A 14845-nucleotide genomic window follows, 5' to 3' on the forward strand; every position below is an offset into this window, starting at 1 on the left:
CTTTGTTCTGAATTCTTGAATTAATTACATGCGACTTCAGTGGAGAATATAAGTAAGAACTTGGAAAAAAAATATTTTGCGAAGTTATGCTTGCATTACTGGGTGCATTAGTTCTTGAGTGGGCTTCTTGGTCATCAGGCAAAGTAGATGCATCTGGCTAACAATCACACTGCCAGAGCTCGTCTCCTCTACAGCAGACTCCTGGTGTCCAGGCTACCTGGTAGTACTTGGACCTTGAGCTCCTGTGGGGCATAAGAATGGAGCTTCTCTCACCATCAACATAAAATTGCTTTTTGTGTTTCTTTTTTAAATTCAAATATTATGAACACTGTGCTGCAGCTCACTAAAGTGGTGTTATAGCATGAAATAGAGGATGTGTGCTATGTGTCCTTTATCTGGCAGAAGGAGGTGCTTGAAGGAACGCTGCCTGATTGGCCAGTGTTAAAGGACACTGTAAAGAGTAGGGAGCCAGACCCAGGGTCATAATTCATGCAGGGCAGGAGGAATCTGCTACAGACTATTAAGTATGTGAAAAATACAGCTGGCTCAGGGGATCTGAAGCGTGTGTAGGGAGGCTTTGGAGAGTACTCAGGGAATGCATTGCATAAGGTGCCTGTTCCTATGTCTTTTCTTAAGTACCTGCTTTGTGCTACTGTCAGAGGACACTGTAGTGGACTAGAATGACTTTTGGTGTGCTCCAATAGTCTTTATTACATTACTGCCTTCTGGATGATGTTCCTGGAATTAATTATTCTCTTGAGTTGCTCCTGGACTTTGTCTTGTTGAGATTCAGTTGGAACTGTTAAAAATAAAGACAGGAAGGGAGCTGGCAGTTAAGCAGGTCCAGTGCTTGGGCTCTCTTTCTGTTCCCCTTTTACATCTGAGTGTAGCTGTACCCTGTAGGAATAGCTGCACATATTACAGATTCCTCCAGCATAAGCTTTGAAGACACTGATCGGTTAAGTACCCTTCTTAAACGAATCACTCTGAATAGATTTTTAAATCAGTATTTCATAGCGTTGTGAAGATGTGCTTTATTGTCTTTGTGATATTATTTAATTAAGTCTCTTGAAATAATATTTATTAGCGTAGAGTGCCTGTTTATCCCTTATGAAGAGTGTTGAGAACATTAGGCATCTGGAGACAGAATTTTGTCTAAATAATTTTACCAAGAAGAACAGATATTTTATCTCTAAGTTAATAATGTTTAAATTTAATTCTAACCTACATGAAATAATGGTTAAAGAAAACTGGAAAAATAAAATCTATTTTCAAAGATAGTACTGTACTTCTGAGGGCATTGTTTAATAGTCATTTAATTGTTCAAATATGGCTATGGCTGGAACTCTTAGTTCATTTCGGTGTATTTTGGAGCAGTTCAAGCAAGTTTAGAGATGAAATCTTTTTAAGATGTGGGGTTTTAAACCTTATATCTACTTGTAAGATGACTCTTTCAATAGTTTGTTTTGAAAAGAGTTACACATACTACTTGTATCTAACCTCTCTTCATGCTTTCTTCAGGCTCCCTATAAAATTTTAATTTTTTTAGTAAATATATTGTAGGTATCACCTGATTTTCATTCCAGAAATTTTCTTGTTTGTGGCTTCTTACAAGAAAATACACTACTATTCCCACAAATTTGGAAGTTTTCTCTTGTTTTTTTACTTTTTCTCTTCTTGCTGCACATCTCTTTGGCAGTCCTCACAGACAATATGTTTGTTTTCTGTGCTGTTAACACTCTTGATAATATGCTGTCTGTAAGATTTTTTTTCCTTTAAATGCCAAAAAATACCTCAAAGCAGACCAAAATGATAACATGTGCATCACTATAATATAGGTTGAGTAAGAGAGAAAGTGAAATGGAGTTATCTTTTTATTGAGATTATTCAGGCATGTGGGGTTCAAAACACATGAGATATTTTACTGGTATCTTTGTTTAAGCTATACTGAGGGTTTTATTTTCAGGGCTTCCTGATAGTCACTTAGGTAGTCCTTAAATTTTAGATTAAAATTACATCTTTTAAATTAGTTTCATATGATTAAAAAAAACTAGACTAGCTTTAGGCTTGTGATTCTTCAGATCTGATGTAAAGCAGCAAAGCCAGCTCAGAGCAGGTGGGCCTTTTTAGTCTAGCTGGATGCATGTCAGGCTATCTGTGCAAGCATGCTACCTGTTCACTGACTTTTGCATCCCCCTGTTTTACAGTAGCTCTTTATATGTAATTTGTTTGTATTTTCACCACAAGGTCATTCTAATCTAAATCAGATAAGGGTAGCAGTTGCGTTAGGAGATTTACTGGTATACACTCTACTTCTTTTTCTGCAATAAGACTTTCATTTTTATCATCTCTTAAAGTAGCTCACCACTGAATGAGACTATTCTATTTTTTTCTGGATCTCTAGAGAAACGAGTACTTCAAAGTAAGCTCAGAACACATCAGCAAAGTTTGTTTTGAAGTCTTGCCTAAATGTTTTTATGCCTTCATGTTTTCACTTTGTAAAGGAAGGACACTGTGGTCTTAGTATATTATTGCATATAGAGCTTTAGTGTTTTAGAATAGTGAGTTAATATGAAAAAGCAAAACGTTTTGGTTAGCAAAACATTTTAATTATATCATACAAAGGAATCTTTCAATTATGAACATGTTAACCTTGTTCAGATATTTTGTTACTGACAGACTCATGGGCAAGTTAAGTTGTTTGCATGTAAGAGCTTGCAATTTTCATTGTGCATATCTCCAAGAAACTGTCATAGCTGTGTTTAGTAAGAATTTTGGTTTTAAGCTATTAATTATTGTGTCTAGTTAGTTTACATACTGTCTGTTTTAAACAGTGATTTTAGTGAAGAAGTCCTGTATCATACCTCAGGCACTGCCCCAACCACACCAGCAAGTCCTTTGCTGATTAATGCTGGAGTTACTTGGTTATCCCTTCAATGGACAAAACCCTCAGGAACACCATCAGATGAAGGAATCTCATATATATTAGAGATGGAGGATGAGAACTCAGTAAGTTTAGAATACTTATTCTCACTATGTTTGATACATTATTGCATTAGTGTAGCAATGATTATTTTTGCTAGAATATTCTACAAGGAATTGTATTTTCTGAAATTAAGCTAATGACTTGTCATTGCTGTGACCAGGCCACCTAGCTTTCTTCTTTTAATTGTGTTTAGTGTTATTAAGCCCCATTTCAGCAAAGACTTTTAAATTGGTTATAACTTTGTGAATCTGTGTGTGCAAGTTAAGCCTTGTAAGAGCTGGAGCAAAGCAATTGCATCATGAAGTGTGGTCCATCTAGATTCATTTCAGACTAAAAACATTTGCTTTAAAATCAGTACTGTTCTACCCTTTGAAAGTGTTAGCTAAAATTTCCAGTGGCACTGTATATGTCTTTCTTACTGATGTTTTGTCCTCTTCTGATTGGAAAATGGTTAATGAATTCGCACCGCTTTAAAAAAAATTGTGTTTGCACAATGAAGGCACTCTTATTATTTTGTCAGAGAAGCATAATAATTACAGTTTGAAATAGTAATTTATTTGTATGAAGTATGTTAGATCCTCTGGTGTGCAAAGATAATGTTTCAAATAATCCTGTTTAATTCTGCAGGGATATGGTTTCAAGCCAAAATATGATGGTGATGATCTTACCTACACGGTGAAGAATTTGAGGCGTAGTACAAAATATAAATTTAGGGTAAGATTTTTTTCATATGTTTGGGGACCAGACAAGTTTGAGATTGATTCAGAAGTGGGGAGGGCCTTTTTTAAGGAAAACAGAATTTGATGACAGTTTCTCACAATTTCAATCTCTTAAAACTGTCGGCTGAACACCTGTTTATTTTTTCTGCAGAAGCAATAAGAACCTCTGCAAGGGTATAACACAGTTGCAGGTGTCTTGAAATTCCAAGTCAAAAGTGCATGTTCTTAACAGCCAGGGTTTTTTATTTGGCTGGTTTGTTTCATGTCCATGGGTGATATTACTTATTGTAGCCATGGGTTCTTTGATAGTAAACACAATGGAGGTGTTTGGGTAAGGAGCAGCCTTGATTAAAAAAAAAATTGTTAGGAAGTCATCCATATTACCACAGTGCAGAGCCTGTTCTAATAAGCTTGAGGGCTGAACTTTTAGTTCAGGAAGAATTCTAGCCAAACTATGAGCTTTTTTGGTGTGGTTAAAAGGTAGAAAGAAGCATACTGGCCCTAGGAAGATGATCAAGTAGCCACCAAGGACTACAAGAACTTTGCCAGGACAGGCAGAGTTAAAGTAAAGAAAGCTTAGGGTCAACTAGAACTGAAATTGGCCAAAGATAACAAGAACGGCATAAAATGCTTCTTCAGACATGTGAGAAGTAGAAGCACAAGGAATACATACAGAGGCCATTCCTAAACAGGGCAAAGAGGCAAGTTACTAATAATGCCAATAAAGCAGAAGTTCTCAGTACCTTCTTTGCCTCTGCCTTACCAGCATAACTGGACCTCAGATCACAGGATAAGGTAGCTGTGACAAGGCCGGAGTTTGCTGTCTTGGAAGGGCACAATCCATATCTGGATCTTAAGAGAAGTGGCTGACATTGCTGCAAGACCCCTATCTATAACATTTGAAAAGTTATGCAGGTCAAGGGATATCCCTCATGTCTGAAAGAGGGCAAATGTAGTACCACCCCATCTACAAGAGGGGCCCAAAAGAGGACTCAGGGAGCTACAGACCCATTAATCTTACTTCGGTCCCTGGAAAATAAATGGAAGAGTCTTCCTAGGAAATACTACAAACCAGACAAAGCAGGCAGTTGGGAATAGCCTACACCAAAAGTAAATGATGGCTGACTAGACTGATCATGTCCTACATCAAGGTAACACTTCCAGTTGGTCCAAGGAGATCAGTGGATGTTTTTTACCTGAACTTCAGCAAGCATTCAGCAGTTTCCTACAGCCTTCTCCCTGGCCAAATTGGCAAGACACAAACTGGACAGGTGGTATGTGAGACGAATAGAAAACTGGCCAACAGGCCACACTCAGAGGGTGGTGATCAATGGTTTCTAGTCAGTCTGGCAGCCTGTCTGAATTAGGAACTCCTAGGGATAGGAGGCCCCATGCTGTTCATTTTCACAACTGATCACAACTGAGGGGATTGAAAGCACCCTCACCAAGTTTGCTGGTGTCACCACACAGAGTGGTCAGATGAACACATCAGAAGGCAAAGCTATCTTACAGAAACACCTGGACAGGCTAGAAGAGTGAGGTAGCAAAAACAGTATGAAGTTCAACAAAGACAAGTGCCAAGTTCTGCACCTGGGCTGGAATAACCAAGGAGCCCACTATAGGGCAACCTTGGAGCAACCTTGCTGAAAGGGACCTTCAGGCAAACTGGATCCTGGGCTGACTCAGTAGTGGCATTGCTAGCAGAGATAAGAGATCTTCCCTGTATTCAGCTTGTGTCAGATCACACCTGGAGAACTGTGTCCAGTTCTGATCCACACAATTCACAAAAGATGGGCAGAGTGGGAGTTGCTCCAAAGGAGAGTCACAAAAATTATAAAAGGGCTGGAGAACCTGCCCTTTAATGAAAGTCTAAAGGAATTAACTATTTTCTCATTGGAGAAGGCTGAGAGTGACCTCATCACAGTTTGCCAGTACCTAAAGCCTGACCTACAGAGAGGAGGGATGTTCTCCCTTCACAGGAAGCCCCCTTGAGATGGCAAGGGGCAGGAGTTGCAAGGTGCACTGGAAGGGGTTTCATCTTGGTATAGGAAAGAAATTTTCCAGTGAGATCAAGTAATCACTGGAACAACTTCCCTAGAAATGTTGTGGAATCCCCATTACTGGATGATTTCAAGATGTGACTGGAGAGTGTGTTAGATAATCTCGTCTAGGCTCACTTTCCCCTGAAGGGTTGAACCAGATGATCTTTCAGGTCCCTTCCAGCCTGGGCTATTCTATGTTCTCAGTTACTCTTGAATAGTTGCTTGGGTTTTGGAACAAAGCTAAAGACATGTCTGACAGTATGAATTGCAGAATCATTTAGGTTGGAAAAGACCTTTAAGATCAAGTCCAACTCTTAACCCAGCACTAAACCATGTCCCTAAGCAATGTATCTGCACATCTTTGAAATACCTCCAGGGGGGGTGACTCAACCACTTCCCGGGGCAGCCTTGCCAATGATTGACTGCTCTTTCTGTGAAGGAATTTTTCCTAATATTCAATTTACACTTCTTCTGGTGGAATTTGAGGCAGAGTCAGAATAACCTCATCTGTCTGCAGTGAAAAATATTGATAGCTGTGGTCACACATACACCTAAAATACTAAGGAAGAATACTAAGTAAAATACTTAAGGAAGAATTGGGAACTGTTGAAGAACAGCTTCTCTTTGCAATATGAATGGCAATCGTTTAAGTGTTGGTTGATTTGTTTTGAGTTAACACTAAAGCATGTAAGTACTCCTTTTCAGATGCTATTTTGCACTTCTGAATATGATTTTGTTGGGATTTTTGCATAACTTAGTATTTAAATAATTTCAAATATACAGTATGTTTCTAGCACTATTATGGCTACACATGAACTAAAGAATAGCTAATTCTCTTGAAACTAGCTTTTGCAGGACATGAACACAGTCTTCCTTTGAAAGTAATACTACACATGATTTATACTCATTACTAGTAAATGTATAGTTACTTAAACATCCTAAGTTTCTCATTACAATAAACACCAATGTTTATACCCTATTTTTATTAGCAAAACAATAAACAGAAGTCTGTTCACGCATTCATGGAACATAAAGGAGAAGCAAATGTTATGTTGATTAGGTCTTTAATTTTTATTATACAGGGGAAAGACTTAATTAGTAGTAATATTCCTTAAGGCTTTTGAAAGAAGCTTTATAACCATTGGAAACCTTATTATAATACGTAAATGCTAACTGCCTGTTTAACTTGATTTGTAAGGGCACAAAGACAACCAGATGATTATTAATCCTGTAAACTGTATTGGGAGACTTAATGTCTGAGAGACATGTTAGCTTGCATTTCCTCTTCTAGTCTACTAACATCACTGCTATCATTTAGATTCTGCTCATTTTTAAAATAGATATAAAAGCTGAAAAAACCTCTTTCTTTTCCCCTTTTTTATTTTTCCCTGGTGGTTAAGCTTTTTACTAAACTAAACTACAAAGTAAAGAGTAGCAAGAATTTGTTTTCCTAGAATCACAGAAAAGTCTAGGTTGGAGGGGACTCTTAGTGATCATCTAGGTCAAATTTGTGTAGAAAGCCAGGCCTTATCTTAGGCAGTTCAACCCTGTCCTGGCCCTCCTGAGCTGAGATTTCACTACTCCAGCAAGGATGATTCAACCACTTCTTTGGGCTGTCTGTTCTAATGGTAATTAATTTCTTATATCCAGCTAGAATTTCCTCTAACACACTTTGTGTCTGCTGGCCCTTGTCCTGTCATTGCAGATCCTTTGGAAGGCAATGTCTTCATCTTTTCTGTAAATGTCTCTTAGATGTTGGAAGGCTGTGATTAGATCCTTCCCAATAAAACTTCATTTTACTCAGGCAGAATAAAACAAAGCTTTTTTCCAATGTCAGGTTCTCTAATCCTCTGATCATCATGCTGGCCCTCTTCTGAACTCTTTCCAGTTTCCCAGTGTCTCTTGAACTGGGAGGACCAAAACTGGACACAGTATTCCAAGCATGGTTTTAAAAGTGCTGAGTAAAATGACATAATTAAATCCTTTGTTCTGCTGGGTAAATTCTTACTGATGCAGCCCATGAAAGAATTTGGTTTTGCTACTGCCAGTATGCTTTGCTGATTAATTTGGCTTGCTCCTACTCAAATGCCAATGTCCTTCTTAGCAGAGCTGACAAAATAACTGGGTAGAGTCAGACCCCAGACTGCACTGGTGCTGGGATTATTCCATCCCACGTGCAAGACCTTTCTTTGTCCAAAGCTCATCCAGTTCTTGTTCATGCAATATTTCAGCCTATCAAAGTCTGTATGATGGCTCTTCCCTCCAGCATATGTTTGTCTTCTCCTAGTTTGGTGCTATATGCAAATCTGGGAGCATCACTCACTCCTGTCATCCAGATCACTTCTAAGGATAATGAACAGAATCTGACATTGGATTGGCTGCGGTGGAAATCCACTCATGAGCTGCTGCTAATTTTTCTTCAAACCATTAGCCTACACTCTTTGAGCCTGGCATTCTGTCAGGTTTTCTATAGCCATCTTGTGGTCCATCTGTTCTATCTTAGCCAGCTTGTCTACATAGATGTTGTGGAGATCAAACTAAAATTAGGCTAGATGATGTCCCCAGCTCTCCCCCATTTGTTAAGCAAGTTGTTTCATCATGGAAGCACTCAGGTTGGTTAAACACAATTTACCCTTGACAAATATAATTCCTTGTCCTTCACATGACTTTCATGACAACCTTTGCCATAATGACCCTTGGGACTGAAGAGTTTATAAAATCCCTTTGCTGTAGTTAATACAACTTACCCATATAAATACTTTTTCTATCTCAGTATTTTTGTAAAAGAAGGTGCTGTACTAGCATGGGAAGAAATTTTTTAAGGATTTGTTTTTTTCTGGCAATTTGCATGCATTTATATTTTCAGTATAGTGGTTGTTTAACTATGGGACTAAGGAAAATGTAAAATGAATGTGTATAATAACTTTAGTTTTTGTGTTAATTTGTTATGTGTCTGTCGATAGATACAATATAAATTAATTTGTCCTTACCATAAACAGTGAATCGCATACCACTATCCAATGTGTTTATAGTATTTCATATATATTTGCAGGTCATTGCTTATAACTCAGAAGGGAAAAGCAGTCCAAGTGAGACAGTGGAGTACATTACTTGTCCAGACAAACCTGGAGTACCTTCAAAACCCACAGTGAAAGGAAAAATTCATGCACAGAGTTTTAAAATAATCTGGGGTGAGAATGTTTTCCAGCTCTAATTGGAGTATTTCTTCTGTATTTTTAATATATATTATATTTATAAAATATTTTTTATACAGAAGGTCAGGTTTTACTTTAGTAACACTTCAGTCAGCTGAGCCATTATGATCCATTTATATTGAGAAATACTGTCTCAAAATACTAAGTGGGACAGTACAGCTAATTATATGGGAAAAATAATATGCTTACTGTGATAGGGACTGTTACTGCAGAGGACTGCAACTCTTCAAAAAGTGTGGTTAATTGATGTACTAAGAAGTTCTGTTTCTCTGGAAAAAGTAGGTGCATATCATCCTGGATTCTTATTGAAAGAGAAGATTGAAGTTCAGCCTGTATCTTCAAACTATTTGGTTTTGAGAGATAAATTTTTATTTGCTAAGGATGTTGAGAAACTTTTCCTTAAGCTCAGGAATTTTTAGCCTTATGCTGCAAAATAGGAGAAGGTTAAACAGTACTGTGCCATGCAGTGCTTTAGCAGAAAATCAAACAGTAAAATACTACATTTATTGTCACTTTTTACTTATTTCCATTTAATAATGCTTTTAATTCTTTAGCATCAGTAATAAGAAATTTACTTGTAGAGTACAAATAGTACTCAGCAGGTCCAGCCTTGTATCTTCCCAGAGTGCTTTGCTACCTCAGGACTTGATCTTTTATGTACGATGCATAATGTATTAGGTTATTGAAAATACCTGATTTGTATATCAAAAATGATCTAAAATATCGATTTATATATAAAACTGTTAATTGTCTTTATTTGGAACAGTGATGCTCTTTCTATGTGAGAATTATCATGACAATTTTATTTTCCATTTGGAATAATTTCCTTCCAACTAAAAAAGTGCTATCTGCCATCTAAATCTCATTTTATTCAGCTGGCATTTTATGATACATAACCCTTGCCTAAGAGCCAACATAATTTCATCCAGCACAAGCATAATGTGATGTTTAGGCAGGAGTACCCTTCTGTGTTGAAGTATAATGCTGTCTTTATATTTGTTCAAAATGTTGTTTCACATTACTTTAATTTTGCTGTTTTCTAAGTCATCTTTGAGAAACAGTATTAGGATAATATGTCAAAGAAAGGTGTGTAGATTTGTATCTCGTACTTGAATACTGTACCAGGGAGGATAGTACACTCAATTTCTAGTGATATATTAGAAGTTAAGAGATAAGTCTTAAGTGTAGAGCTCTTGCTATTTTATTCTGTCCCAAAATAGTTAGGTTTTCGAAATTCTGCCCTTAAATTTCAAAATATTTTTATATACAAATCCATATGATAATAGTCCAAATTACATTAGAGTCTGTGACCCTGAATCTATGCTCAGGCACTTCAGACTGAAATGTTTGTTGTGGCATCTCCCAGGGGTGATTCCCTTGTCCCTTCTCCTGTGTAGAGTGTTCAGAAGGGCTGAGGGCTGGCTTTCACACAACAGGACTTGCAATCATTTGCTGCTGCCCTGGACTAGTATGCTCTCTGTCTAAATAAGCACCCATCTCCAGCTGTCTGTTGATTTTGCCATTGGGAAATTCTCCCCAAAAGCTATAAAGCCATTTCACTTACCTCACTCAGTCGGAATATTGCTGTTTTTTATAGATCCACCAAAAGACAATGGAGGAGCAGCAATACATACATATGTTGTGGAAATGTCTGAAGGCTTAAGTGGTAAGTATTAGGATCATACATTGGCATTCACTTGTCTGGGGATTTTTTTCCTGTGTCTGTGTGCATGTGGGAAGAATAAAATGTGTATTATTACTGGGAAAGTTATTGCCCAGGACTGACATCAAAAAGAAAATAGAGGCACATTGATGCTTGTACACAAGAAGTTCTTTTTCTCTGATTTAGAAAAGAGAGATGCCACAAAATTCTGTGACGCAAGAGATGCTTTTTGTTAAACTTACTAATTAGGTCTATTCAGTTTTGGAAATGAAATGACACACTTGAGACATTTTAGGGCAAGAAGACAGGGACATATAGCTTTGTTGTCTGCATGGCTGATGAAAGAAAAGCTTGTACTCCATTTATCACTATTAAAAGAGAACAATGACGCATCTGGGGTAACTTTCTGCTGTTTGCTTTTCTGTTCTTTCATACAGAAAGGAAACTGACAGTATTTCTAAATTGGACATAAACCTATCTTGCTAAATTATTTAAAAATCTAGTTAAGTAGCCTTATTGAGTTCAGAAACACAGTTACATCAAAAATGAAAGTTTAAACTTCTTCAGTGCTGTGTCAGATTAACACAGAGCACTGCCCCCAGATATGATGGGAGCCCTCTCAGGCTGTTAGTCTATTGCATTCCTCTCTCTGTCACATGTCCACATTAAGCCACTTTGGAATGATGCACCCAAGCCTTTCATGCAAATTTAGTGAGCTGTGCATTACGTTTCATTCCCAGCCTTCTAAATTCTGTGGAATATCGAGTTGTTGGAGATTTAATTAAAAGTCCCCAGGTTCCCTGCTTAATATCTTAAAAAGAAAGACAGAATGCTCAAGAGTTTCTGATTTAAGAGTAGCAAATAATGGAATCAGAATTTCACATGGTACTGAGCCATTCAGGAACCCAAGGAACAAACTTCACCAATTGTAAACTGTAGTTACAGCCTGCAAAATTATAATGTAATTTGAAGCTTGTTTTCCATAAAAAATTTTACTTTTGTATCTTTCCTGTTTATTTGGTAATGATGTTGAATGTGCTTGCTGACCCAGTAAGTTCTTTTCTAGTTAAGGTAAATCCCAAATAAGGAAGCTATTTCACTTCAGCAGATCTACATGTAAGAAACTTTATGAAATTATAGAATCTTCCAGGAAATTCAAACCAGTCTCAATTTCTAATTTTTTCATAAACATCAGGCACACACTTATTTTAGTGAAATTTGGATACCTGCTGTGGCTGGTACTGAAGTGTGCAAATTCCACTTTGGCTCATTGCATGCTTATTCCTAACCTTTCAGGAAACAAGTGGGATACAATATACAGCGGAGCCGCTAGGGAACATGTGTGTGACCGACTAAATCCAGGCTCTTCCTACCGGTTACGTGTATATTGCGTTGGAGAAGGAGGACAAAGCACGGTAATATCAGCTAATATTTTTATTAAATAAAATTCTCTCTGTAAGAAAGTCTAGTCCAGTAGATATTTAAGCAAATATTGTGCAGAAGTGCCTAACAAAATAGCCATAATTAGAACATCAGAGAAGTTCCAGTATTGCTGCACAGTGGTTCGAGTTTCTGCTCATTTGTTAAAGAAAAATATCTAAGTATTCTTTCCTGATATATTTTGTTTGACATGATAGTCTTATTTACAGAAACAGATACTTTTCCTATGTGATACATTTATACAATGTTATTTATTAAGGCCTATCCCAGTACAGCAGTTTAAGAAGGGTACTTGAAAAGGCTCCCCATGGAATTGGTCACAGCACCAAGCATAACAGAGTTCACGAAGCATTTGGACAATGATTTCTCACATAGTGTGATTCTTGGGGCTCTCTTGGGGCCAGGAGCTCAACTTTGATGATCCTTGTAGATCCCTTCCAGCTCAGAAGATTCTGTGATTCTATGAATTTAATGTATTTCCTACTTGTCTGAGTAGCCAAGTTACCCCAGCAGGCAGGGGAAGAAGTCTTCACTCAAGCTTTACAAGGTTGTGCTTCCCTTGCTCTCTCAAGCACAGTTAAAATGTTTAGATTGCCCTGCTTTTCAGTATTCCCACACAATTTGCTGTGCCATACTATTCTCCTTTACACACACACATTGCACACACACACATGTGCACTGTCAGTTCTGTGGTGTAATTCAACTGCCAGTGCCAAAATGTCTTGCTGTATTTGCTCTGCGTTCTCAGCAACAAGTGCAACAAAGCCAGCCCTGGCTCTCTGCAGACTTCCAGCAGGGCTTTCCCGGCAAGCTGCTCTCACAAAAACCTTAATGCCTTCCATTCTTGGTGTGTGTGATTTCTACCCAGCCCTGCCTTGTGACATGAAATGTATGTGCTCTTCCTCCACATAGAAGTGTCCTGCAAGGATAACCTTGACTACAGCCACCTTGCCTTAAGAATAAATCTGGACTCCTTCAATGCTGGCTTGGCTTGCAGTGCTTTCCCCGTCATCAGTCCACAAGTCTTTGGAGACTTTTGTTCTGCCTTTTGTTCTGTACTTCCCTACAGCCCAACCCCATGATTTTAGAATTAACCTTAAGTACCAAAGAGAAAAATAATTTCCAGAAAGTTCTTATACTTTCTGAAGGTGTCAGAAATCAACAGAAGATCTATGAAGATGTAATTAATTCTTCTGCAGCTTCTCATTAACATATGCAAAACTTTTAAGTAGCAGCAGTTGTTCAGTGCAACAGTATATTCAAAGGAGCTGAAAAGCAGCAGATCATCCAGTCCACTCTTTCTTGAACACACATAGAATCCAGCTGTGAAATGAGATTCTGAGATTAATTTCTTCTGTAAACCTGAAGGCTTTCCAACTTCCTGTTTCTTCTATATCAAGCTGAAGCTAATAACCCCTCAATGTCTCTGTTCACTTCTGTCTGCATCCAGAACAGTCAGTGCCATCTGCTGCATGTGTTATGTTCTTAGGTAATTTTTGCCCAAACTTCAAATCAGAGGTGGAAACTTGTTGCTCATTAGGTATTGCTAAGCAATGAAAAAGTTGAAATATCTTTTTTTTTAATCTCTTCTGGTTGACACTTCTGCCCACTTTGCTTTCTGAGAGGTTTTTCCATGGAAAGTACATACCCCTTAGAGTAAGGGTTTAGAACTCATTAAACTGCAGTCTGATGCAAAATAGATTGAATTTACATTGAATAAGTCATATTTCAAGCATCTGTACTAAGTTGTACTGATAATTAGCCGTTGTTTTTAATTCTACGCCTTGCATATGTACCCAAATACAAAAGCAAATTTTGCATATTGTGTGATTATTTTAGCATGGTTTATATTATGAGAAATACATACCAGATCACTTCAATATCTTCACATATTTGAAGATGTCATTAAAAAAGGGGATGATCTTGTTTCTGACTGAGGTGTTTGCCTTAACTTATGACATAGCTGATAGTTCTTGGTTTGGCCTGGATAACTTCATTAATCTATCTTTCTTTTTTAGGTAACTGATTCCTTACTGGTGCAGACACCAGCAGTGGTTCCTGGTCCATGCCAGCCTCCAAGGCTACAGGGTAGACCAAGAGCAAGAGAAATTCAGCTGCGTTGGGGTAATTTTATTACAAGTGTTAGAGATTGTAAGGGATCCAAATGTATTACATGTTAAAATTGAATGAGCTTTTCTTTCTCTCTTATTTCTAGGACCGCCTCAGGTAGATGGTGGTTCACCCATTACCTGTTATGGTCTGGAAATGTTTCAGGCAGAAAATGATGAACACAGAGAGGTTTACCAGGGTTCTGATGTTGAATGCACTGTGGGCAGCCTTCTTCCAGGGAGGATGTACAGCTTCAGACTGAGAGCAGCTAACAAGGCTGGGGTAAGGAGGCAGTCTGAAATGAAATTCGTTACTGAGACTGCAATCACTATTAAGGATTTTTAATTTCAAATGAAGCATTTAACAGTAATTTTAAAATTAGGATTTCCAAATGTGGAGTCATTTGGGTCATGTAGCTTATTGTTGTGTGGGAACAGAAAGTTAAACATCAGTTTATAATGAAGGGGATTTTTAGATGAAGGGAAGAGAAAATAGCTAATTATGTCTTTTATCTGAAAAATAATATTAGGAAATCATTAGGAAATGCTAAGTACTTTATTAAAGCACTGTTACAACTTCACTATTCTCAGGTGAAGTAAGGTAGCATATTATTTTTGTATGCAGCTTTTTAAATTGATTGACCTTTATTTTTACAGCTGGTGATGTCCAGA

At 37.7% G+C, this 14845-nt stretch overlaps 1 protein-coding gene across 5 annotated transcripts in view; it reads left to right on the forward strand.

Annotated features, from left to right (window-relative positions):
• FNDC3A (fibronectin type III domain containing 3A) overlaps nt 1–14845 on the forward strand; it is a 111451-nt gene that overhangs the window by 84637 nt on the left and 11969 nt on the right. For all 5 annotated transcript variants that reach the window (XM_054628411.2, XM_054628410.2, XM_077173699.1 and 2 more), the window contains 7 exons: nt 2835–3009; nt 3614–3700; nt 8800–8938; nt 10560–10628; nt 11922–12040; nt 14084–14189; nt 14281–14456. In XM_054628411.2, the coding sequence (XP_054484386.1) occupies nt 2835–3009; nt 3614–3700; nt 8800–8938; nt 10560–10628; nt 11922–12040; nt 14084–14189; nt 14281–14456 (871 nt within the window). The remainder of the gene's footprint in view (nt 1–2834; nt 3010–3613; nt 3701–8799; nt 8939–10559; nt 10629–11921; nt 12041–14083; nt 14190–14280; nt 14457–14845) is intronic.

Source organism: Agelaius phoeniceus, chromosome 2 (assembly GCF_051311805.1).
Source record: "Agelaius phoeniceus isolate bAgePho1 chromosome 2, bAgePho1.hap1, whole genome shotgun sequence".
In the NCBI taxonomy this organism is placed as follows: domain Eukaryota; kingdom Metazoa; phylum Chordata; class Aves; order Passeriformes; family Icteridae; genus Agelaius; species Agelaius phoeniceus.